At 41.6% G+C, this 23,916-nt stretch overlaps 1 protein-coding gene across 1 annotated transcript in view; it reads left to right on the forward strand.

Annotated features, from left to right (window-relative positions):
* TOP1 (DNA topoisomerase I) overlaps positions 1 to 23,916 on the forward strand; it is a 66,305-nt gene that overhangs the window by 7,965 nt on the left and 34,424 nt on the right. Inside the window, exon 3 of the mRNA XM_088064594.1 lies at positions 21,086 to 21,188. Within this exon, the coding sequence (XP_087920720.1) occupies positions 21,086 to 21,188 (103 nt within the window). The remainder of the gene's footprint in view (positions 1 to 21,085; positions 21,189 to 23,916) is intronic.

Consider the following 23,916-nt stretch of genomic DNA (forward strand, 5'->3'; position numbering starts at 1 on the left):
GTTTGGAAGAATGACTTGCACTGACAGCTTCTCTGGGTTTGGGATCTGCCCGTTCCCAATATGAAGGATTCTCAAGGACGGGCAACAGTGAGCATGCCTTACTCCTGTCTTGGGAGGCTTTGGAGGCGGGGGCTGGAAAATGTCTGAAATGCTTATCTTGATGGGATGGGGGCAGTGCAGGCTCACTGGAGGCACAGCAGGAAAGTTAGTGTAGGTGCCTATCACTCAGCCTCAGCAGACAGTGTCTCCTCAAGAAAAACACCCTGCATCTCCACCTGGAGTACTTAAATCCCTTTCTAAGTTTGAAGGTGTTGACTTCTGAAATTGGGATGCTGGCAGGGTAAAGAGGGACAGCATCAGACTGTTGGGAAATGGTTTTAACTGGAGGCACCTGTCAGTCTCAAAGAGACAAAAGTTGCTTCCCACAGAGCTTCCGATCAGTAGATGTTTTTGGATTCCTTATCGATATTTTTGACGTGAGTGTATTTGTTCATGTTCACAAGCTTGCCATATGCTTTGTGCAGTTGTGAGTTGTGTGGGTGTCCCTGTATGTATTTTTATCTTATACCTTCGTCAGAGAAGGAGCTTTTTAGGGAGTGTTAGCAAGACAATGGCTTCCTACTCTATCAGTATTGCAGAATACTGAGCCTCATGGTGTCCACCAAAAGATGGAGATTTTCCTTCATAATTCTGCCTAGCGTAGACATGTTACAGAGAGATGGGCATTCATGGAATTCAGCTTTGCAGCAGAGTAATTCTGCAGCTGCCTGTATCTTTCCATCACTGGAGAGAGATTGATTTCTGCCTCAGGAAAGCTTGGAGTGTACTTGTGGCTTCACTGAAACATTTTGATCAGTCTGTGTAACTCATCTGTGGCTGTGTCCATTAAATACATGGTAGGCTTGTGCTTGCCTCCTGGTTTTGGGCAGGGTAGAGTTAAGTTTCTTTGTAGTAGCTGGTACAGTGCTGTGGATTTAGTATGAGAGTAATGTTGATAACACACTGATGTTCTAGTTGTTTGGACAACTAGCTAAGTGCCTGCTCGGTTTCATCAGCTGCAGTGTACAGCTGACAGTCTCTTTCACACACGCAGCATTCAGCATATAGTGCAGCTTTATTTGGGGGAGAAATACTCTTACATTCTCAATGAATGCATAGTTCTGGTTCTTCAAGATGTCCATTTTTCTTCCATAATGCTATTTTTCAATGATTTTCTAAAAATAAGACTCTGGTGGCTTTTATTCCTTATTGCTCATTTTGTAATCCCAGTCATTGATTTGCATAGTGTTACTAATTTTTGCAGCAAGCATCCAGGACCTCAGTAGTTGAGTATTTTGCTGTATTTAAGAATAAATTATAGGAAGAAAAGAAATAAGAGATCTGGTGTTGAACATGCGTAAACTGCATACAGCTTTTCTGTCTAAATCCCACTGTTTGGCTGCCCTGAAATAAGTTTTACCAAATGCTTTGGAATTTCTGAAGTGTTGAGCTCGCTCTACTACTCAGTGTATGTAGCAGGAAATTGGAAGTTGTCTTGTTTCCATCCAAATGTCTTGTCAGTTTGGTGCAGCTAGATATGTGGCAGCATCTAAAGGGAATAATTGTAAGTACAGTTTTTTTTAGCCAGAGACGTGGCTTCATAGTTAAAAAGTCAAGAAAATAATTCCTAGGGATGGAGCAATTCCCAAATGCAGATAGCTTTTTAATTTTTTTTTTCCTGGCATTTGTCACATACTCTGCTCTGTTGCCTAAAACAGCTTCTGACACACGAGATCATTAACTTGTAGAGTGTTATCCAGAACATTTTTTCTTTCATTTGTCACTTCTGTACACATTTGCAATTGAACAACATTGCAGCAGCTTTTCCTGTGTATGTAACATGGAATAGATGACCTGTACTTTAGGGCCAGGGTAATGTACTTCATTTGAACTTTTTATTGATGGCAATATTTTACTACTCAAGGCTTGTCCTGGTATTTGAGCAAGGGCCAGACTTGTCAAAACAGCTGCTCCTCTTCCTCTGAGGTTGCACTTTCTTGTTTTGCAGAGGTGGCTTATAAAGACCTTTGAGGAGAGAAGACACTTCAGTGTTTTTTCCCCCTTTGAACTATAGTGTCTGTGCAGATTTTTCAGTAGCTGGAGGTAGAATTGAGAAACGTGATGATCTAACTAAAAGGCAGAGATTTCTGGAGTTTGGGTTTAAGCACAGCTTGGTGTTTTTGTGGTCAGTAGGCAGAGTTTTAGGAGGAGAAAAGTACAGGTAGTGGCAGGAGACAGACACCCTGTTCCATAGTCTCTTTGGAGACCTGATAGCCAGGTGGGAAGGCTGTCTTCCTTCATCTGCTCTGCAGCAGATGTAAGTGGATGGAGTCTGTGCTGTCCTTAGGGAGATTGGTAGCTGATAAATTGGAAATTCTTATTCCAGCTTCTGGTTTGGTGCAGTGCTGCCTTGCCAGCTGTCAGCTTGTCTGGAGTGCCTGGCGCTCTGCTCAGGACATGAGGGTGAAGGGTTGAATGTGAAGAGAGACTCTTGAAGCTGAAGGAAGCACTGTGGAGAGACATTTTTATTTTCTTACTCCTGAATGCTATGTCTGGGTTTAAGGTCCTTTGTGCTGTACCTTGTTATCTTGTCCTAAGGCCACATTGTTTAAAGAGGCAACGGCGTGGGGAAAGAGGGAGTACTATGCTCTTCTCAGAGCTGGAGAAACCAGAACATAGTGGGAGTGATTTTTTCCAGCGGAGAAATAGATGTAAAGCTGTCTGGCTAGAATTGAGATTCAGTTCCATCTTGGACATTTGCTTCTGAGTTTTAATTCCTTCTCCATCTTAAGACCGAGGTGCTTATCAAAGGGCAGCACAAAGAAAAAGAAGAAAGGAGCTTCCACAGTTTTAGCGTATTTTTATATGCAAATCTCATCTCAGGAGCTAAGGTGGGCATTTTTTTCTGTGGTACTGTTATTTTACGAATACTTATGATACAATACAAATTAGAATGTTGTGTGGAAGGTTCTGCAATTAATGAAATCATTGGATTTGCAGTAGGGAGACAGTGTCTCCCTGGTTTGTCTGCAGGGTTCTGGTATCAGGTACATCAGTCTCTTGCACCACACCGGCCACTTTGCTACAAGTGTCTCCTAACTGGGCCTGGAGCAACAGGAAGAGCAAATTATGTCTTCTCCCAGTTTGTGAATGCTGGTGAGTGTGTGAGTAAGATCAGTTTTTGGAAAGATAAAATAGCTGGGATGGGCAGGTACTGGTTTAAACTTGCCTTAGGAAGGCACCTTACAAGTTAGACGAGCACTCTCCAGTTTAATCCAGCCTTTTGGGAAACGGGAAGCTGGAGCTCTTTGGAGATCCATGTGAAGGGGATGATTCATTGCAACACAAGCAGCATGTACAAAATGGAGGGATGAAGTAGAGATAGTGACGTACTCTGAGGTTTGTTCTCTAGAGTTAATGACCACCAGATGGGGAATAAAAGGCTGCCTGCTTTTCTTTTGAGGACCAGGAATGTCATTGAGGCTGTTAAAATGTGCTGTATCTGTGGTAATGCTGCTTGTGCACAGCAAACCCTTTGATGTGTGGACCAGAGTTAGCTTTCCTTGCTGGTGTTTCCCCTCAACACTTAGGTTTTAGCATGGGTTTTGGCTGAAGATGAGATTCTTGCAGTGTGGTTTACGGTGCCGCAGTTTTTTACAGAGCAAAAGTCTTCAGCAGTAGAAAAATGAGGGTGCAAGGTTGTGTTCCCATACTCAGTGTAAATGGCCAGACACCCAGAGGCAGTAGGTTCATATGGACAGAAATGCAGTGTAGGATGAGCGAGATGAACTCATAACAACAGTGACCTTGATTAACTTCTGCAGTGCACCCTCTGTAGGTGTCATCTCCATCCATCTTTGCAGTAAGCAAGCACTGGCACAAATCAGAGTCTGGATGTCAGTGCTGTTAACTCTGATACTCACAAGTTGTCATCCTAGAAGTGTGTAGGTGTTTGGGTTACTTTGTCTTGCTCCATCAGATGGGACAGCTCCCCAGCTGTCCAGGATACCTTTGGACGTGAACATTTGCATTTTTACTTTTACAATCTCCTATCCTGCTGCCTCCTTCCTGCTCCAAAACCTGGAAGACTGTCAGAGGAGCCGTCATCTCGTCTGAGTCATGTTATCATAGCTGTGTATGTCACCTGCACTTCATTAGGGAGCAGGAGCAGGCTGTCCTTGAAATACCTGTTTTTATGAGTAGATAGAGTCTTCTAATTTAAAATATGCTGCTCTCTGGATTTTGGTAGCTGTCATAAACAATGTTTTTCTTTTATCATCAAGTGGGCTTATTCAGCATCACCTGTGTCTAAAGGAAGCTGCTTTCTGGGTTTAGGCTGTTGTAATCATATAGATATAAAAAGTACAGCTTGGCCCTTGATGCTCTGTGCTTGGCAGCTTTAATTGTCAGCATGAGGTCTTGGGAGAGCCCAGCACGGTGTAGTTTTATTTGCCCCAGACTGTAGCTGGTCTTGCAGTAGATGGAGACTGCAGCTGGCAATAAAATGGCTATCCCAGTAATTTAATTCTTAAATTGAATCCTGGGCAAAAGGCAGAAGCAGTTGAATTGGCAAGTGCATCATTTTCTTGTTTCACAAGTGAAGGTGTAGAGCTGTTGTTCTGGAAGCACTGATTTCTGTCTAACACATTTTGTCCTTCCTTCCTGTCCTGCCCTGTTGTTGTGACTTCTGTCCACTGATGCATAATCATTAGTTTATGGTTTTATTCCACATCACTGTCAAAACATGAGCTTGTCTGTGCGCAGCAAAACATGAATTTCCATTTGAACCATAGCCTGAGTTAAAATCCTCCTTCCCTGTGTTTGTGAGTGGGCTTCTCCTGCAACACTCATCCTGGGCAATATTTGCCTCTTTGAGGAATCTGATACGTTTTTCTTCCAAGCTACCAGCTTTGTCTAAGCTAGCTAAATGTGCTCTGTGTGCACTTCAGCAGGCTGGGTACACGGGTGCTGACAGCAGGGGCACTGCATCTCCCAGGAGCTAATCTGTGCTTGGGCTGTGCCCATCGCTGCTCAATGTGCTTGCTGAGAATGAGAAACGATGCTGACACCATGGCCACGTTTCTGAGGGATCAGGAGCTTTGCTAAGTCTTTGTGTACTGAAGTTAGGGTGTATTTTTAAATGGTTTCCTTTGTAGGGAATGAAGCTATGCAGCATTGTTTTGTGAAATAAGTCCCCTGTAGCTGTATTTCACAATAACATGAAATAGTGTTCAAAACAGATGTGAGCCTCATTTATTAAGGGCAGAAATAGTTTGGTTTTAATTTAAGTTTTTACATTTTTTCTCCCTTTTTGTAAATACCCCATCCATTCACCCTAGCACAGGAGCCTCATGCTCAGATTCTAATCCAGAGTAAGAAAACTTGAATTCCAAAGGGAATTTGTTAGTGTGTGATTTTTTTTTTTCCCTAAGATGAATTTTTGTATTGTCTTTTTGTGTGTATTAACATTTAATCTCAGCAGAGCTCTGGAATTAGTCTTTGGCAATTAGCTGCATAGGTAACCAGAGTTAAGCGTGCCCTGACTTTAACTGTTTTTCCCTAGTACTAAAAAAAGCATTTAAAAATTATTGTAGTACATGGGCTACAAACAAGTATAATGGTAATTTTTATCATAGTAGCTCCAGAGGCCGGATAAGTAAGTTTTCCACTTAGTTTGCAGTTCAGGAAAATGTTCAGAAGGGCTGTCTTCTAAGCATTAATGAAGCGTTTGAAGACCCAAGTATTAATGCAGATTTGTGTCATTTCTAGGTTTGTCACAGGTCTGTTTTTTCTGAAGGTGGTGTCATTTGACAAGCAAGTGTCAGGGACACTTGTTCAGTTCCTCATCCTGTAAGCTCAAGCTCTTTCTTGAATCTTTACTGTCTCTCCCCATCACTGCCAGCTATTCTTACGTGCAGTGTGTATATTACTACTAGGTGGTGCGGTTAGCACTTTGCTAACTACAGGTTTGTGATTTCCCAAATCCTGTCATCTGAAGGGTTTAGTTACATTCAGATCAAATTACCTGGGGAGATTGGTACTTCAAAAAGGCTCAGAGTTAGGTTGTCAGGCATCTTTGTACACCAAGAGTCAGAAGATGTTTCTTCCCTGTAGGTCACTGCAGTTTTCCCTTGCACTTAATCCACCCAGAATTACCCTTGTACATCAGATGTGCGTGCACGTAAAACACTCTCTTAAGAAACAAATGCTGGGTTTAATCTTAACTGTAGACTTTTCATAGTAGCAAAGTTAGATTTATTTTTTTTTAAGCATATCGTGCTTGGTATTAGCAAATTACTTCCTTGTTTTACTTGTTTGTGCTTATGGCTTTCACCTAAAAAAGTAAATTGGCGTTTCTCTATCAGGGTTGCTGTCTTACTTTGAAGTGTGACAAAATCCCACTGCTTGTCACAGTGACTGCAGTGACAGAAAGTGTCTTGTTTTTTAATCTCAAGTAACTCATACTCCAAAGTCTCTTGTTGTGAAACCCTAATGCCGAACTGTTTCTCTGGTCATAGATAATTTCTTGAGCAGAGACTACTACTGCGCTGCTTTACCTTGTAGAGACATGAACAGGTCCTTAGGAAACCAGGTTGAACTTACATTGCATCCATCAAATTTGGGGTATTTAGTATAGCATCACCAGAAAAAAAGGGTTCCTGTTACAAGCTGTTACTTAATTTTCAGTTTTATTATGACGCTTTCCTCAGGAGTGTCTTGATCTGTTGGAGCAGCTGCGTAGTGTTGAGAGTGGCATGTGAAGTTAAGTATCTCACGTTGTTTGCTAGTTTTCAGAATAGGTTATTCACAATTATTCTTTCTTCTGGTATTAGGGCTACCTGTCATGTAGCTTTCCCCACTTATGGGCCCTGTTTAGTATTACACAGCCCATTAATGAAAGCAGAAGGCTCCAGGCTTTCACTGTGGAGCCTTTTTACTTCTGATAGGATCAAGTAAAAGGTGATCACAGGTCGCAGTTATGACCACAGGAAAAAGAGCAAATTTTCCCTGGTCTGCTGGAGACTGGAGTACGGGAAATAAGATAATTGCTGGTTCAAAAATAACATGGTACACTTTAAAACTTGCAGAATAATACCACTGAAGTGCATGGAAACTCAAACAGATTAAATGTATTTGGGTATTGCAGTTTCAGAAACTGCTGGGGCTGCTGTGCCCTCCTGGGTAAAGCTGTACTTGCTCAGAGGAGAGTGAGCCTTGCTCTCTGCTGGATACCTGGGTAGTGCTCTCACTCCCAGATGGGGTTTTGTCTAACACAGGCTTGAAACACTTGGGAGATCAGGATAGGAGGGAATGCTGCAGCTGCTGCTCTAGGCTCTTTGTGTGAGAGCAAACTGCTAAATCAGCTGGAGTGGCTGCAGCTTCCACACTGGTATTAGTCTTTCATGTAAAATTGATAATAAATTTTAATAGATGTATTGATTTAACTTTGACTCTAGTAAGAATTATAATAACTTTTAAAAAAATTGCCTCAACATATATAAAACTGGCAGCCAAGAAACTTCAAAATATTTCATAGCATTATGGCTGATTCATTCAGGAATAAATTATGAGATTGTAAATAGTCTTAGATGTTCATCTTTTTAGCTTTGCCTATTTCTCCTGTCAAATATTTAAGTGGAAATAAGTATTTCCTAATACATTGGAATACCCCTGAAAAGATGTATGACTTGGGTTTCTCAGTTAAGGTTATATTAAAGAGAAATAACAGAGCCTTGAATCTTTATGGTCACTTCTGTAGTACTCATAGTTTTTCAAGCATGTTTCTACCTCTCTCACCAGTCAACCTTTTAAAAATATCAGGTTCCATGTTCAGAAAACTGAAAAGTAGAGACTGTGATTATGTTGCAGTAGCTGTAAAGCAGAAGCTCTAATATGATGGGGGCCTTTAGCTAAGCACTTGGAGTTTGAAGTGTAGTGATAAATGAACTTTTGATGACACTCTGCACCTGCAACCTATTTCCTTTGGTTTAAACAGCTCATTTAGTGACTCTGAAAATGGAGGGCATTTGATAGCTAAAAAGAAAAAGCTGTTTCTATACCTTGTTATTTCTGCATAGGTAAAGAAAGAAATACTCATAAAATTGAGGCACAAGATAACCAGAATTGATTCAGTTCAGTTTTTAAGGACTATGCTTGCTTTCTTTTAGATGAGAAACAAATTGCATAAACATTTTTTCCCCTTCTTGTCTTATTCAAGGCAGATTTGAGTTTTTCATGAGGTGGAATCTGAAAATGTCGGCTGCGTGTTGTTCCATGAAGAGATGCAAACTATTGGTTTAAGAGAAAAAGAAAAAAAAACAAAAAACACCAACCAGCAAACAAAACCCAACAAAAAAATGTCACCAAACTGATAATACATTGGAGCATGGAGTTTTTTAATTGAAGAAGTTAGGAGTGTATCATGCATAATAATGTAGCCACAGCCTTTTATCCTGTGTCAATAGGTTATGTTTTATATTCAGGTATTTGTAGTGGTATGATGTAACAGTTGTCAACTAGTGAGATTTGGCCTGGATTTAACATAATAAACAGATTACAGCTGCATGAAGAGATTAAAAACAGTGACTTAAAGTAACATTTTGTAAATTGAAGACTTCCAGTGTAATTTGGTGCACCGTATCTAGGAGCTGTACTTATTAAAATATTGCAATCATAGTTTTACTTTGAAACTACCGTGCCCTAAACTGCTCTGCTGGTCCTTCTTTCTACGTCCTTCAGAAGACTCAGGAGTACAGAGGTGCAGAAATCTCAACTGTCATTAAACATTTACCTTTTGTTTACTTTCTTGTGTGTTTTAGCTGGAATCAGATTTCTTCTTGTATGCTAATTGTGGTAAAATCCCCTTAAGGCAGGGGAATTGCATTCCCTCCCTTGACTTGAGAATGGGACTTGTGGCAAGGCAGACTGATAAAATGCTTCTAGACACTTGCTGGAATTGGCCTCTTGTGGGTGAGCGATCAATTAATTCACCCACAATGGGGACAGAGGTAAAATCAGGCTGTATCCATCCAGTGCAGCCCTACACTTCAAAGGAATCATTGTAGATACAAGCAAAAGAAAAACTAAACAAACAAACAAACAAAAAAACCCCACACCCAACCAAAAAACCTGTCTAGAAAACCTGTCTAGGATCAGTGTGGGAGTTGCTCCTACAGTGAGGAACCAGCTCAAGTGTAATAAAAATAAGTTCTCAGTCTTCTGAAGCAAACTTCTTCTAGGACTTCAGCCATGCTACTCCACCGGGCAGCTTAGTAAGAGTGATATCTAGCAGGAGAACAATCTGACTCCAGTGCATAAAGCAGTGGTATTGCTTGGTAGAGGTCATTTAAAGCTTCTAACAGCCACTGGTTTTTTGTCTTGTGCGTTAAATTTAAACTCTGAAACTGAGCATTGCAGAGGCTTGTTCCCAAGGGTGCTGCCTCTCAAGTCTTTCCTCCTTACAGAAAGCAGGAGACCGGCACTGGCCAAAGCCACTCGGAGTTGTCAGGGGATGGTTAATAAAAGACTTTGAGCAAATGCCATTAGAGCCTCTCCCTGAGGACGCTGAGCATGTACCACTCCCATGTGTATAAACTGTGTGATCCTGGCTGCTGACACAGCCTGGGTATCCACTGCTGCAGGAAAGGCAGTTCAACATGACTGCTTTTTTTTTTTCTTTTTTCCCCTGATTTGTTAATTTTTTCCTTGTGGGGAGCCCTTGTTCTGGATTAAACCCAGGACAGTCAAACACAGCAGGCCTGTCCTTGTGTGGTGTAGGTGTGAATACAGGCTCTGTGTGAGCTGCTCTTGGGACATCACTCTTGTGCTAAGGAGGTGTCAGGATTTCAGGCAGCTTTGATAAAAAACTTACTTTCCATGAAACCAAGTACAGTACTGATTTACACAGCCAGCAAGAGAAAATGTTTTTCTAATTGACATCATGGCAGGGTAATTACTTCTGACAACACAGCAGTTTTCTTGTAATCTACTGGTTTTTAAACTTGCACCCCAAAATAATATTAGCCCTTTTTTTAAATATGACTGAAGTCTGTTATCATCTGTAAGGACTAGGATTTGTTGTTGTTTGCCCGTTTTCTCCTGGTTCACCTTGTAAGTTTGCATGCAGTAATCAGCTGTTGCCTTTGCATCACAAATTGTGCTGTTTGCACCTTTCCAGTCTAATGATGGTATCAAGAGCATTTGGAGGCGGAAAGAGCTTGTGCTGGGGGCACTGACTCAGTCTGCGGATGGTGTACAGAACATGAGGTTCTCTTGTCTGCAGTGCGAAGTTGTGACAGATTGCACCAAAAAATTCCCTTTGCTCTTGACCCAGTCCGTTGAAGTAACTCTCAGGGCTGTTCCCAGGGCAGTCCTTTGCCAAAAATCTCCCAAAGGTGATTCAGCTCTTGCCTACCTGCATCTGCAGTGAAGCCACTGCTGTCACTGTGTGCCACACTGGAGGTCTGGGCTTGATTCTTGTGCTGCAGCTGAGCCCTGGCTCAGGTTCTTTGAGGCTGGAAGCAACCAAAGAATTAAAGTTCCTCTGGTGTAGGTGCACTTGGTGTTTCAGTCCACCTGGCTTGCACATCCTTCTTGAGAAGGATTCATGATAAGGAATGTGTTGCCCCCCAAAATTCTGCAGCCCAAATGGTTTGCCAAGAGCTCCTAAAGGAAAAGATTCCTGCAAACCAGAAAAATAGGGTTAATAAAGCAAGGAGTTTGCTTTAGATAATGTTGAAGTGAGGGATAGGTTATCTCCTGCACTCCCTGATAGCTCCGAAGTCTAAACAGGGCTGTAAATGGGATTGCCCTGTTTGCTCGCCTTCTGCCCTGGTTCTCCAGAAGTGAGTGCCCCTGGTTCTTTCTCCTCAGCGACTCGTGGGTGACCCTGGGCAGTTCTTTTTGTCTCTGTCTCCTGGCACATACATCCCTCAGTGCGGTGGGTACATCCTCCCTTTGTCTCTTCCCGAGAAAAGATTTTGTGTGACAGCACCGCGTGACAGTTTGTGCGCTAAGCTGTGGATCTGTGCTAAAGGTTGGTTTCTTTCTCACTGTGAAAATAGGATTAGTCCCCCTTGCATTATCTATTTGAATGCCCTGAAATTTTACCTTCTTTCATAATTTTAAGCTAGTTTTACACCCCTGGAAGACAGACTGGTTTGTGAACAGTTGTCCAGGCTTTCCTGGCGAGTCCGCCTGTCCTGCCGTGCCGGTTATGTTAACTGTGTTTTGCGCAATAGGGAAGAAGCGGGGGAGAATTTGGAAAAGCCTGAGATTAGATGGTGTAATAAAAGTTTTTGGTATTAGTAGAGCTGAAATCCACTAGGAACCTGCTTTCAACAACTACATTATTAGAACTTTTTCTCCCTCCTGTCGATTTGTAACAGCTGTCTGTGCTCAGCCACAGTCACTTTATGTACGTGTAAGTCCTTCAGGATCCCAGCCCTGAATGTGTATTAGCAAATGGGGATGCAGATAGAGCTACAATAAGTGTAAGGCTTTTGAAACCTCAGAGGTAACTATGATCAAACTTGTTTCTCCTAGATCTGCTTGTGCTCTTTAGATCCCACTCTGCCTCATCACAGCCTCCTGAAGTGCAGGAGTTAACAGCTATGTTTAATAGTTATGGCTGCTATGTTTTGAGGCAAAAGTATGTCCTAAGTTTTGCTACTTTTTTAAAGATGGACATGCAGTGCAGAGCTTTGTTTATTCATGTGGTTGTAGACTCATTGGGAAAAAATTGTTGAAACTATTTCTACCCCAGTAAATGAAAGCAAGGAACTCTAGTTCTGAATGGAGGAGGCAATGGAAAATAAGTACTTCCACTCATAAGAGTGTGGCCTTTTAAGAATAAATATCACTAGGGACAAGAATGGGTTTGCTCTTGGTTCCTTAGGAGACTACTCTGGATTCTTCTCTCTTCATGCCAACACAGCAGCATTTTAAGCTGTTCATTGACGCTGGTCATTTCCCTGAAGTTTTAATTTGCTGTTCTGTTTTATTCTGCTTTGTTAGTGGAAATATACTAATGGGTTTCAGTCTCTGACTCTTATTTATACAATTACAGGAGAATGTTTTACATCTTGGGAATCCCTGGAAACACATGCTTCTGTTCACATGGAACTTTTTTGGTTTTGAATGCAAATAATGGATTGAAACTTCATTGTTGCCTCTCAGTTGGGAGCCCTTTGGCATGTGTAAGAAGCAGCTATTAATTTAGCCTTTCTGTACTGATCAAACATGTATTTTCATGCTTTATAAGGCTTTCTTGGACTTGTTCTTTGTGTAATATTGTCTGCTGCAATTTTACTTGCAGTGATTTTATGCATTTGTTACAACAACTAAGATCTGCTGTAGAACGGGCATATGTGAACGTGCCACCTCTTTGAGAAGAGGCCATGTAAAAGGTGCTGACAAGTCATTAAACTTGCTGCTTCTGTCTACACCATTAGTTGTTTTGTTGCAAGATGACTGTAGTGTAGGAGTTTCTTAAGGTCAGCAGCCCTGTATGCCACACAGCTATCTCAATTACTTAAGCATTAATTACCCACAGAGTATTAGCTACTTCCCCAGCAGGTGAAAAAATGACATGCACAGAAAATAAGCAATTAATCCAGTGATGCTGGAAAAACACTTGAAGACTGGCTCAAAACATGTGCATTAAGAGTGTCTGTCCTCTTTCTGAAGAGGATCTTAAGGCATGTCTTGCTTTGCCTCCTGAGCCTCTGCAGTCTGGGTGAGATTGATGAAATGCCAGCAGTGACATTTGCTTCAGGTTAGCTTCATCTCCCAGAGGCTCCAGTCACACAAGATAGAAGTGATCAGTCAGGTTTTTTTTCTGGCATCCTTAATGTCTCCCTGATAAGCTTTTCATATTTGGGGTATGGACAAGTGTACACACCAGCCTGTCCTGTCCTGTGGCCACCATGTGCTGTCCCTGTTAGCAGTGCTGTCACGTTCCTTTACCTCTCTTCCTTAGGCTGAAATTGTCCTGAGGTTTCAGTGGATCAAAAGGTGCATTGATCTTGTTTTGCAAACTTTGTTTTAAACAAGCTATGTAATATCTTTGCTGGCATACTAAAACTGGAGCACAGGGGAACTTCTTGAGAAGTTGGTGGAGCTGTTCTAAAGGACTGGAGAATGGCTGGAGACAATTCTCTATCCACCTGTCTCTACTCTCCTGTGAAGATTAATCACCAAGTCATTCCATTAGTTCCTTCTTTTCCCTCTATTCAATAGCAAGAAATACTAGGCCTTCAAATGACAAGATTAATGAAGAATGCAGTATCTAAGGGGTCTGTCTTGTTCTGAAGCCAAGTTTCCCAGACCGGTCCTTTTAAGGAAAAAGACATAATATCTGTCTGGCCCGGGAGTATCTTTTGCCTGGAGTAACTGCTGAAGTGTGGAGAGTTGTGAGGTCATTGCTTTTACTCTGTTTCTATCAGAAGTACTAAGTTTTCAAGCTTTGGCAGAACTGGTTACAATGTGGTGTGGTCAATTCTGGCTCAGCCCTAAACGGGCTTTGTCTGAGAGTCAATATAGTCTGGAGATGAATAGCCTCAAATCTATCCAGTTGAGCTATATTCCTTCATTTGAGCCCTTAGAAACAGGAAGAATGCTCTCTGGAGCAGTTTTACTTTTAGTAATAAAGTTCCTGCCTAGAAAGGAGAAACTTTTGGGTTGTTCTGCTGTACTTCTCCAGGCTCCATTTTTGAATTTTCACAACTTTTTTTCTTCTGTTTCTCGTAAGATTGGAAAATGAATGATTTCAGATCTAAACTTCACAGAAAAGTGCTGCATTGTGTATTCCATTTGTGCTTAGTCACAGTTAGTTTAGTTTCTTTGAAGTATACTATAAAACTCAGATTTTATCTGGTTTATGGAGGGAAACAGTGAAGTGTTGAAGTGCCAGCATCCCTGAACTGCTGCACCTGACCCAGCAAGGTACCTGAAGTGAAATATGCTGTGATAGCACGGTAACTTGCTTCATTTAATTTTTACTTCAAGAAAGGTTTTAAGGATTTAGATTTCTGCAGCAATGTAGGTTATGGAGGTATCTTTATAAACACTGGTAAAAGGTTTTGTATCAAGTTGCTTTTGGAATGGGTATCTTTGCCATTAAGTATGGCATTATGAAATGAGGAAGCAGAAGCCAGACAGTCTTGCTTCATAATCATTGTAGTTTCTTTTCTGACTGAAAACCCAGCTTCTACTTCTGCTATTGAATTTCAGGCTTAGGTTATAGGAGAAACAAGTGATGGTTTCACTGTTTCAGTCACTCTCATTTCAGTATTCCAAATGTTCTGCAGTGAGTTATTGCAGAAATAAACCAGCACAGCAAACAGACCTGCAATACTTTCTCAGGGTAAATGTTTTATGTGGATTCTGCAGTTGTGTAAATAGGGCCAGTAAGTGACATAGCCAGTCTCACTTGGGAAGTTTATTTTAGATTATGGTTTTCTACTCCAGTGTATCATCCACAATACCATCATCTCTCTGAACAATGCCTTCTGGGTATGGTTTTCTGGTCTTGACATGTGTAGCTGTGTAGAGAGGTTTTCCAATTTCTGTACCTTTCATATGTACTCTTTGGTTTTCTTTGTCTGCCTTGCTTTGTTGGGAAAGGTGTTGTCTCCCATACCTAAATGCAGTTCTGTTTTCTGCCCAGGAGCTTCTCTTCTCTCTTTCCTGGGCTCCTGCAATGTCAATCCATTTCAATAAATTCCAGAAATGCTGTTTAATCAACTCCTGGAACACCATGACCATAATGACTTCCTCTAACTGGAATACAATTATTCTAGAAAAGTTTAGACCTCTTCCAGATTACTCAGGTAGGATTATTGTATATCGGTTTAAAATTGTTAAATTGAAACATGTAAAGTCAGATGACTTGTCCAGAGATAAAACCTGTTTAAGAGTGAGGGTCCCTGTGCCTCAGACCATGCCATGTTTGCTATATGGTATTTTTTCTGAGCCACACAGGGCCTGCAAATAGGATTTTTTAACTCTGCACTATGTTTGCTTTCTCGGGCAAGATTTATAAATTGACCAGCACCTCACAGAGTGACCTTTACATGTGGGATTACATTGCCTGTTTAGGTAATGTACTATAACGCCATCACTATCTGTGTTAAAGATCTTGGGTAATGACTGAATGTTACACTCTTTCTACTGGCTGGTATCTGTGTATTGTAAAAGTTAGTGTAACACTAGACCATTCTGGTCAGATGCCAAGGGCAAAAGTATGTGTTCTTTGCCAGGAACATGAATAATATTTTAGACACCTTGGACTACATTCACATGTTTGAACACTCATAACCCTTCCTGGCATCATTTCATCAACTAAACTGTGGTAACTTCACTAGTAGTCTTTATATCCAAAATGTAGGAAATTAAAACTTGAAAAGTAATATGATTTGTCAAAATAAATGGAAAAAAAAAAAACCCTTGAAAGTAAGAAGTCTTTTTCTGATAATCTGCATTTTAGGATGAATGCTTAAAAGGAGAGCCTGTGGGGGAGGGGAAAAATAAGTAAAATTCTTTCATTTAGGCAATAATAAAGAGACTAAGCTTTGCTTGCTGTTGCATCACAACCAGTGAGAAGAATTCAGCCTAACTAGTGAAGAGGCTGCTGTGGAGTACATGGCCTTACATGAAGGTGATGTTCCAGCTGAGAAGGGACTGACCATTTCTGCAGTGACAGGAAGTTTTTGAATTTGACCAGCTTTTGAACTTAATCCAGTGTTAGAGTTACCTCTCTTTCAGCTGCATAATTTAGCAGTGGAACTGGAGAAGTCTTTTTTTAAGACTCTCTTCTCCTTTCCAGAGAGGATGAAAAGCCTCTGCTGGTTTCATCTCTTCCAGTAGCAGGGGGTTTCTTGCTCATGCTTCGAGTACAAGAGAGAGCCCTGTGCTCATACACACCAGTGATCCTGAAAGCCTTGAGAGCTTGTTTGCTTCTCTTGTAACACACAACTAACACTGAGGCATTGGATTTAACTCAGGGAAGAAATTCCAGCCACTCATCTGAAGCAGAAGTGTTACTGGAATAACAAGAAGTGAAAAATGTTGGTAACAAGATGGGTTTTTCATGCTGTGTCCTCAGATTTTGAGCACAGATTGCAAAGAGTCCAGAAAGCTTAAATCACCTTTCTGGATATCAGTGTGAGAAGTATTGAGATGATGCTTCAAACAGATTAAACTCAAGCATGCTCAACATTAGAAGTATTTCTAGCAAGAGGAAAAGAAATTGGGATGTTTCTGGAACCAGAAAGAAAATACAAGAAGTCCTTGTCCATAGAATCTAGTAAGACATTTTAAAGAACAAAGAAACCACTCTGCAAGCAGGTTAATGAGCTATTCAAATTGTGCCCACAAAAACTTATGAGAAGGTGAACAGAAAGACAGCAAATCTGAAAGGCTAATATTTATCTGGAAAAGATACTGTTGACCAGAAATTGAGGTTACCAGGTGTTAATTTGCTGGCTACCTCACTTAATTGGAGAAAAATTAGAAGGAACCAGATTGTGCTCACACTGTTTTTCTCAGTTCTTTAAAAAAAAAAAAAAAAATTCTAGTGCAAAATGATGGAAGAGAAATAAAAGTGGGTGGTGGGAGTGGGATAAAATAGCATCTGTAGCATCCTGTGTCATGTACCAGCACTACTCTCTTGACAGCTGTACTGATTGGGCATACAAGAGCTTATGCCCCTATCTGATTTCAGTATCTTATTAGAAAAGTTGCTGTCAAAACTGAAATATTAATGTAGGAAGTAGCCTGACTTGCCTTGATTTTGACATGTAAGTAGTATTTTGGGAGGTGTGCAGAGACAGGTGTTCAGAAGTGGTTTTGAAGCAAATGAATTTGGCTCATGAATTAAAACATCACAGTCCCACATAATTGTTTTGTCACCAGACTAATTAAGCCAAGGGTTGTCCTTGTTATGAAAGGGGACCGCTCACCTCTGCCATCTGTTGGGACTCTTCCTCTCCAGGTGACGACTGCCTGCTGGAAGAGAGGCTTGCTTTGCCTTCATCCTGTTCTTGCCATGCTGCAGAGCCTGACCTTTTACAGCTCTGTCCCTGGATAAAGAGTAAAACTTCGCTGTTCCAGGCAGATATATATACAAGTATTGCAAATAGGGTTATGACTCAGCCTTTCCCCAGGGACTCGGCGTTGGAGCGAAGGCGGAGCGGGGAACAGACCAAAAGTGCTTAGAATGTCCCATCCTTAAATCAGCGTCCTTGTAATCTAATAGAGTTAAAAGATGAATCAACCCTACAAAAATGTGGAGCTGCTCGTGATTTGTTGGAGGTTCAGGGGAATGGCAGGAATAGTACAGGGACTGTGGTAATCTTTTGGAGACATACCAGGCTCAGCATTAACAGACAGAGATCCAGTGCCAGAGACATCAAGCTTTCTAGAACAGAAGAGATGCCAAAAGCTCTGTTTGGGTTAGAGGATTCTGAAGGGAAAGCCTCAGGGGTAATGGATCCTTGCCCAGTGAGCGTAACCCCTGTCCCTGCTGTAACCTTGTGCTGAAGAGAGACTTTGCATTTTCAGAAGTATTTAAATGTCACATAAGCTTTTGGGAGTTTAAACTTGGCTCACAGTAGATGATGGATTTTGCTAGTGGTCTTGGAGAAGGAATAGTACCTATCTCCTTGCTTAGAGGGAGCAGACATACTTACTGGAAGACATAAAAGGCAGGAAACAAATCTGAATGTGTGATAATGTCAGAGCTCTTTCTGTAGCTGATGTGAAGCTGTACTTAGTCAACTACTAATCAGCTGCAAGCTGGGAGAGAGTTACTGGAGGCTGGAAGATTCTTCTAGGAATCAATATGCTAAATATATCGAGGAAGGTACGTTACAGACAGGAACACTCCTGTTGATTGCCTGTGTGCTGATGAGGCTTGGCGTGAGGTGGCCCCATTCCCAACTCATCTGTTGCCTGTGTAGTTCAGTCGGAGGTGGTGCTGCACTGGTTCCTGGCAAGTGGGTACACAAATGGGAGTGAAATGCCTTCAACTTGTTTCATGTCAGCCATCAAATAACCATTGGTATGGACTCCTAGATAAAGCCAGTCTGGAACAAAGCATTTTTGTGTAGAATGCCAAAAAAAAAATCCTGTGCTTTTTAATGAACCAGTCTCCTGAACTTCATCCAGCTCCACCCTTAACAAAAAAAGAAAGACCGAGAGCTTTAATGCTTTCTGAGGACATACATATGTCAGTTCAAGACTACTTAATAAACTCTTTTGAAGTCTACATTCTTAACCTACCTTATGGCATTGTGTCAGAAAGCAACACCATGGAGTTGGAATACTAGGCAAATATTGCAGAATAATTTAATCCTTGGGTGATATGCCTGGGAGGTAGACCTCCATGGAAGTACTACGTTTAAAGTGTTCATAGTGAGAGACACCAGGTGGCTTTGCCTTGACATCTTTTCACTTTTGATTTGAGACCAGGCACAGGACCCATTGTTCCCCAACCACTGTGGCCTTTGAGCCAGAATAACTCCATGGAAGACCTTCCTGTTAGCAGTTCTTTGGTAGACAGCAAAGGAAAGCTGTCTGGCAACAAGTCCTAGCAAGCAGAGCTAGTTTAACTGGTCAATTTTTTTTTTTTCCTTTTTCCCCCTGCAGTACCAGGCTTTAATTGTCTGAAAATAGCAAATCATTGTCAGTAAAGCCAAGGGTTGAGGAAACAGATACCCAACATCATCAGGTTTAGGGTATATCCCTGGAATTGCTTTTGAAGAATAAATATTAATTTCAGCTGTAAAGCACAAGTCAGCTGCAAGGAAATCTGGTGATCAAGGTAAACTGTTCAGTTTTCTGCTTTTCTTGGTGACAAGTCATCGTGTGGCTCTTAGTTCTAGAGATAATAGCACTGAGCACAGTCACACACGTTTTCCATTGATTGGTTGATAGGAAGAATTGATTGTGTGTGTGCTATACAGTGACTGTACATAGCTCTGTGTACAGCATCACGCTGGTTTCTCTCGCAATTTACCTATTCATCAAGTGTAAATAGCTGCTGTTTGCTGCAGCCAGGGCTGTGGGAATCAGTGAGTAAACCCTCTGTGGAATAAACCCCAGGCAGTTTGCAAACAGCCAGAGCTTCCAGCTCCTGGCTGAACTGAAGAATCACAAGTGTGAAACGCACTGCGAAAACATTTTTGCCAGTGAAATGTGTGTTGTCCTGGTGGGAAGAAGGGCTCAGAGAAATTGCTTCTCTGCAGTTCAGAGTGTGTGGGTGTCTGGTCCCCACACAGTTTGCTAGAGATGCCTGCAGACTCTGCCTGCTGCGAAAGAGATTCTGCTCTTTAGGTACTCGAAAACTCTTGGGTGCTTTATGCTGTAACACCAAATGTTCCACATAACCTGCCACGTGCCTGTGTATCAAAATATGGAAAACTTAAACCCTGTGATTTAATGTGCACTGTATGCAGCAGAGCACTAGGAAGCATTGCTGAGTTCAGGGGGATGGAGGAAAGGTGGAGAAGGCAACTTGGAGGCTTGAATGTCAGTATTCCGCTGTTGGTTTATGTTGTCTTTCTGCAGGTGTCTGAAAGCAAACCCTGAAGTTACAGAAAGCAATAGGTTAAAATCATGTTCTGTGGGTATGTTTCTTCTAAATCCATTTGAATGTTTTGAGGTTTTAAGAGCTGATGTCAGTTAAGGAGAAAAATGAATTTGTGGCAAAAGACTTGGAGTCAGGAGGATGAGGCTTGTGGCTGGCTCTGCAGTGCATTTTCCATGTGACTGGAAGTCACAAAATCTTTCTGTTGCAGTTTCCTATTCTTACTACAGGGGTAGGAGTCTTTTTAGAGGCATGGTAGCATCTTTACAATTAATTAAGCATTAAAACCTTACATCCAAGATCTCTGATGGAAATTCCAGAACTGCCAAAGTCAGCACAGCTTTTAGGCTTCCTGAAGAGCCTGCTTAATTTTGGTTACTTTGAATAGGATGTTCAAAACAAAACCTGGGGGGAGTCTTTGGGTATTGCATATATTCCTCCCATCACACTGACCTTGACTGTAAATAGCCTTTTGAGGTGCTAGTTCATCCTCATCTCCTTTTTAATATACTTGTAAAAAAAATGCTTGTAAATGCATTTATTTACAATTCAACTGTGTTGTTCTTTTTCTCTGCTGAACTCATTTCTTTGGTCCTCTGAAGGACTTCATTGTACAGCACAGTTGTCACTGAGGATGGGAAGTGTCACTCAGAGTAGAAGCCGATAGCAATAAAATTACTCTGTTCCCATAGATTCACTTGAGTGCCAACTCCCATTTCTGACCTGTCACATAATTGGGGCCAGCCTTGACCTGTGTAGGTGGGTGACCACCAACACAGCTCATTACAGCTGTCAGGTTGAATTTTCTTGGTGGGGCTGTTATTGGAGGGAAGTAAATGTGTCCTGCAGTAGAGAAGCAGGAGGAGAGAATTCTTTCTCCTTTTCACCCTTTCTTTTCTGCCATTACTCCCCATTTTCCTTGCTTTCTGCTTGTCATGCTATGTACTGTTGGGGACAAGAATAAAATGTGTTTAATTCAGAGCAGGGAGAAAGGAAGGATGCTTTGTAAAGATTAAATACTTGTGGAAATAGAAGTATAAATTTTGGGGTTCAACAGGCCTGATGCCTCAGCTTTATACTTTGTTCCTATATCCCTTCTGCATATTGAACATGAATATTTGGAGGCACAGGAAGCCAGGCTGCCCATCTGCCAAATAAGGTTGATCTTGCTATATCAATAGGTACCTAGTTAATGGAAGGGTTGCATTTCTTCGGGGTCTATAAAGCATTTAAAGGTCATTGAACTAAAGACCATGTAAATGCAGCTGTTGCCAAGATGAATGAACTTGCACTGCAGGAGCAATGAATCCATTTAGGACCTCTGAAACCAAGATTTTTGTTACAAATTTTGAATCACAGAAATACTTGAATGCGGCGGGGAAAAATGCAGAGGTTCACGAGGGAGGTGCAGAGTTTTCTCCCAATTTAATTTCTTCTGTTTTGCCTCTCTGCTTACAGATTCTCACAAACACAAAGATAAACACAAAGACCGAGAACACCGGCACAAAGAGCACAAGAAGGACAAGGATAAAGACCGGGAAAAGTCCAAGCACAGTAATAGGTGAGGAAAAAGTGGATGAAGTCTTTGTAGGCTAAAACACCATTGAATGTGCAGTCTTACAAGAATTCCTATGATAATAAAGGAGTATGAAATTTTGAGTGTGGTTTTTCTAAGTGTAGGTGCGTGCTTTAAGCCTGATTTTTGTCATTGCCTGCATTTTCATGTGGGTGGCTGAAGCTCTGTATCTTGCAAATGTGAGCTGATACTAATGTATAAAAAGATTTTTGTCCCTGTTGTTGGAGACAGGACTGTGACATAAACACGTGGAGATTGTGCAGCAACAGCCAGATTTTCTTTTTGGGTGCCCCCTTTTTATAGGGTTTTCAAATTTCCCACTCTTACACACCCGATTGGATGGATCTTAGCACCACCCAGCTCACCGACCTGTGATACATGTGCTTCCCTGGTTCTAAGGGATTGGCTGGGGTCCCCTTGTTCCAGCTTGAATTCAGCCAATCACTTCCATACCTGGGGACTTGGTTATTCAGTTCTGTAAGGAGTTAGGCTGGTCAAGTTGGTGTCTGTCAAGCCAAATTATCTGGGCAGCTATAGACCAGCTACTATTGTAGCTTAGTGTTCTTAAAGATGTAGAAAACTAGTTCAGCCTCACCTTCATGCAGATCAATGGGTTTTGTTCATAATCTGTGTGTGGTTCCAGTTGTTTGTCAGAAATGTGGAGTTGTCTTCATGCTGGTTTAAACCCCCACTGCTTTAGCATAGTGAGACCCCCATGTGGCTACTAAGCCTTCTCATAATTCAAAGTGCCTGGAAAGATGGTCCCCCAGAACAATGGTGGTGTCCTTGGCCTGCCACCACAGTGGCTGAATATCTCAGCTGTGTCAGGCAGCCCTGGGAAACTGCTGGGTTAGATGGATCCCAAAAGATCGTGTGCTGTCTTGTCCAGTGTGATTTATACACTACACTGCCACTGGATGGGGAAGGTGTTTGATGCCAGTCACTTGCCAGGTCACCCACATTGATGTGATGTCCTGTAGCTCTTCAGTTGCTGAATTCCTTGTTCCAGTTGCTCCCTAGCCTGGGCTGTGAGCTGCAGGAACCAGGATGTGGAGGTCTGTGTGATGATTTGGTGTGGTGGAGCATGGGGCAAGTACATCACAGCTAGGATGTTACTTGGGAATTTTCCTTGTTGTAGCTCCTGACACACAAGTGTCATGGAGCCTAAATTGCCACCAAAACTTGCAAAAACTAGTCCCTGGAGGGAAAGTTTTCTGGTGTGACACTTGGAGAATGACAGATAGTCTATGCTGTGGGCAAGAGAGTGTATTAATTGCTGTGCAACTGTGATAGCACTATCTGAAAAGGAACAAAAAACTTTGTGTTAACAATGATTTCTATTAAGAAAAAGCATGAGAAGGAGGGAGTCTGTGCAGAGCAGTGGGTTTGTTTTATTGTGCTCACACTTGATTTGCATTTTCTGTGATCTTACAAGAAGTTACACAAGCCTGCTGTTCTATAATATGTCTTTGATAGGGTAAAAACCTTAGGCCAAATAACTTGCATTTGCTGGCTTTCACAACCAGGATGAAATGCTTTAGACGTGTTCTTTGCCTTTGTTCACGCATCTATATTGCCTTGATTTCTAGTTTTCGTTTTCCTGATCATCATGCACCCCAAAACTGACTGCCTCACATTTCCAAATGTTCATTGCTTCGCTTGAAAAACCATTCTCCCAAAATCTTACCAGAGCACATTCTTTTGTAAGGAGTAATGTAAGCTCTGTCCTTAAATTCCCAAATTCATTAATGCTTTGACTTCATTTATGTAGGAGTTGGAAATGGTCAGTGTGTTTTTAACTGGAAGAACTAATTATGGGTCATAACTTGAAGCTGACTTTGCAAGCAATAAATACCAAAGCAGTGGAAAGAAGACAGGATGGCTGCGATGTTTTGCAAGGTGTAGCTCGGGAGCTGATATGTAATCATGTCCTATCTTGAAGTACTTCCTTCCTCCCTACCATGATGTCTTGAAATCTCTCTGGGAAAGGCATCATGTTTCCTAGGCACTGTGCCTAACGCTCCCAGTTGTTTTTGTGTCTCTGTTAAATGCTTGTGTGTCCTGTGAGCACAGTATCTGCTGCATCCTGGGGTCCCAAAACAAGGTTCCTCTCTGTGGATGATGTGACTGAGTGCATGCATGTTCTGGGGGTGTGTTCAAGGCATTTTTGGGGGGAGATTACACAATAATGCTTTGCCCTGTAGGTTCCTTCACAAGGGAGAGCTTCACTCTCCCAGGCTGAGTGCACATTCTACCTTTCAAAGTGGCCACCTTAAAAATGAATGTATTATAGTGCTGAATCTTGAGATTTGGTTTTGAGGATGGTTCTCTGGAAAGTTAACATATATGGACATGCCTGTGATCATCTTAGGATCACTCCTTTAGAAGTGCTCCAGAATCTTCACTATTCCATTCATGCTCAGCCATGCACAGAGTACCTGGCTGCTTGCTGTGTAAAAAAAACAGACTTGTAACAGAATTTAATAGAAATAATTGAAATTTAAACATTTCTTCCCTAAATGCTTTGCTGCAGCTGTCATCCATGCAATTCCATAAATGTAAGTTGCTGTGAGAATCAGATTTTAGGCGATCATTGTTTGAAGGAAAAAGCCTGCCTGTTTGTACTGAAGTTTCTCCTTTGGCAATGAGAAACAAATGAAAAATAGCCATGAATCTGGTAGAAATTAAAGAAAAAATTCTCCAGGAAACAAGA

Source organism: Pseudopodoces humilis, chromosome 19 (assembly GCF_049639895.1).
Source record: "Pseudopodoces humilis isolate 2021_Gansu_Grassland_sample_001 chromosome 19, ASM4963989v1, whole genome shotgun sequence".
NCBI classification, from domain to species: Eukaryota; Metazoa; Chordata; class Aves; order Passeriformes; family Paridae; genus Pseudopodoces; species Pseudopodoces humilis.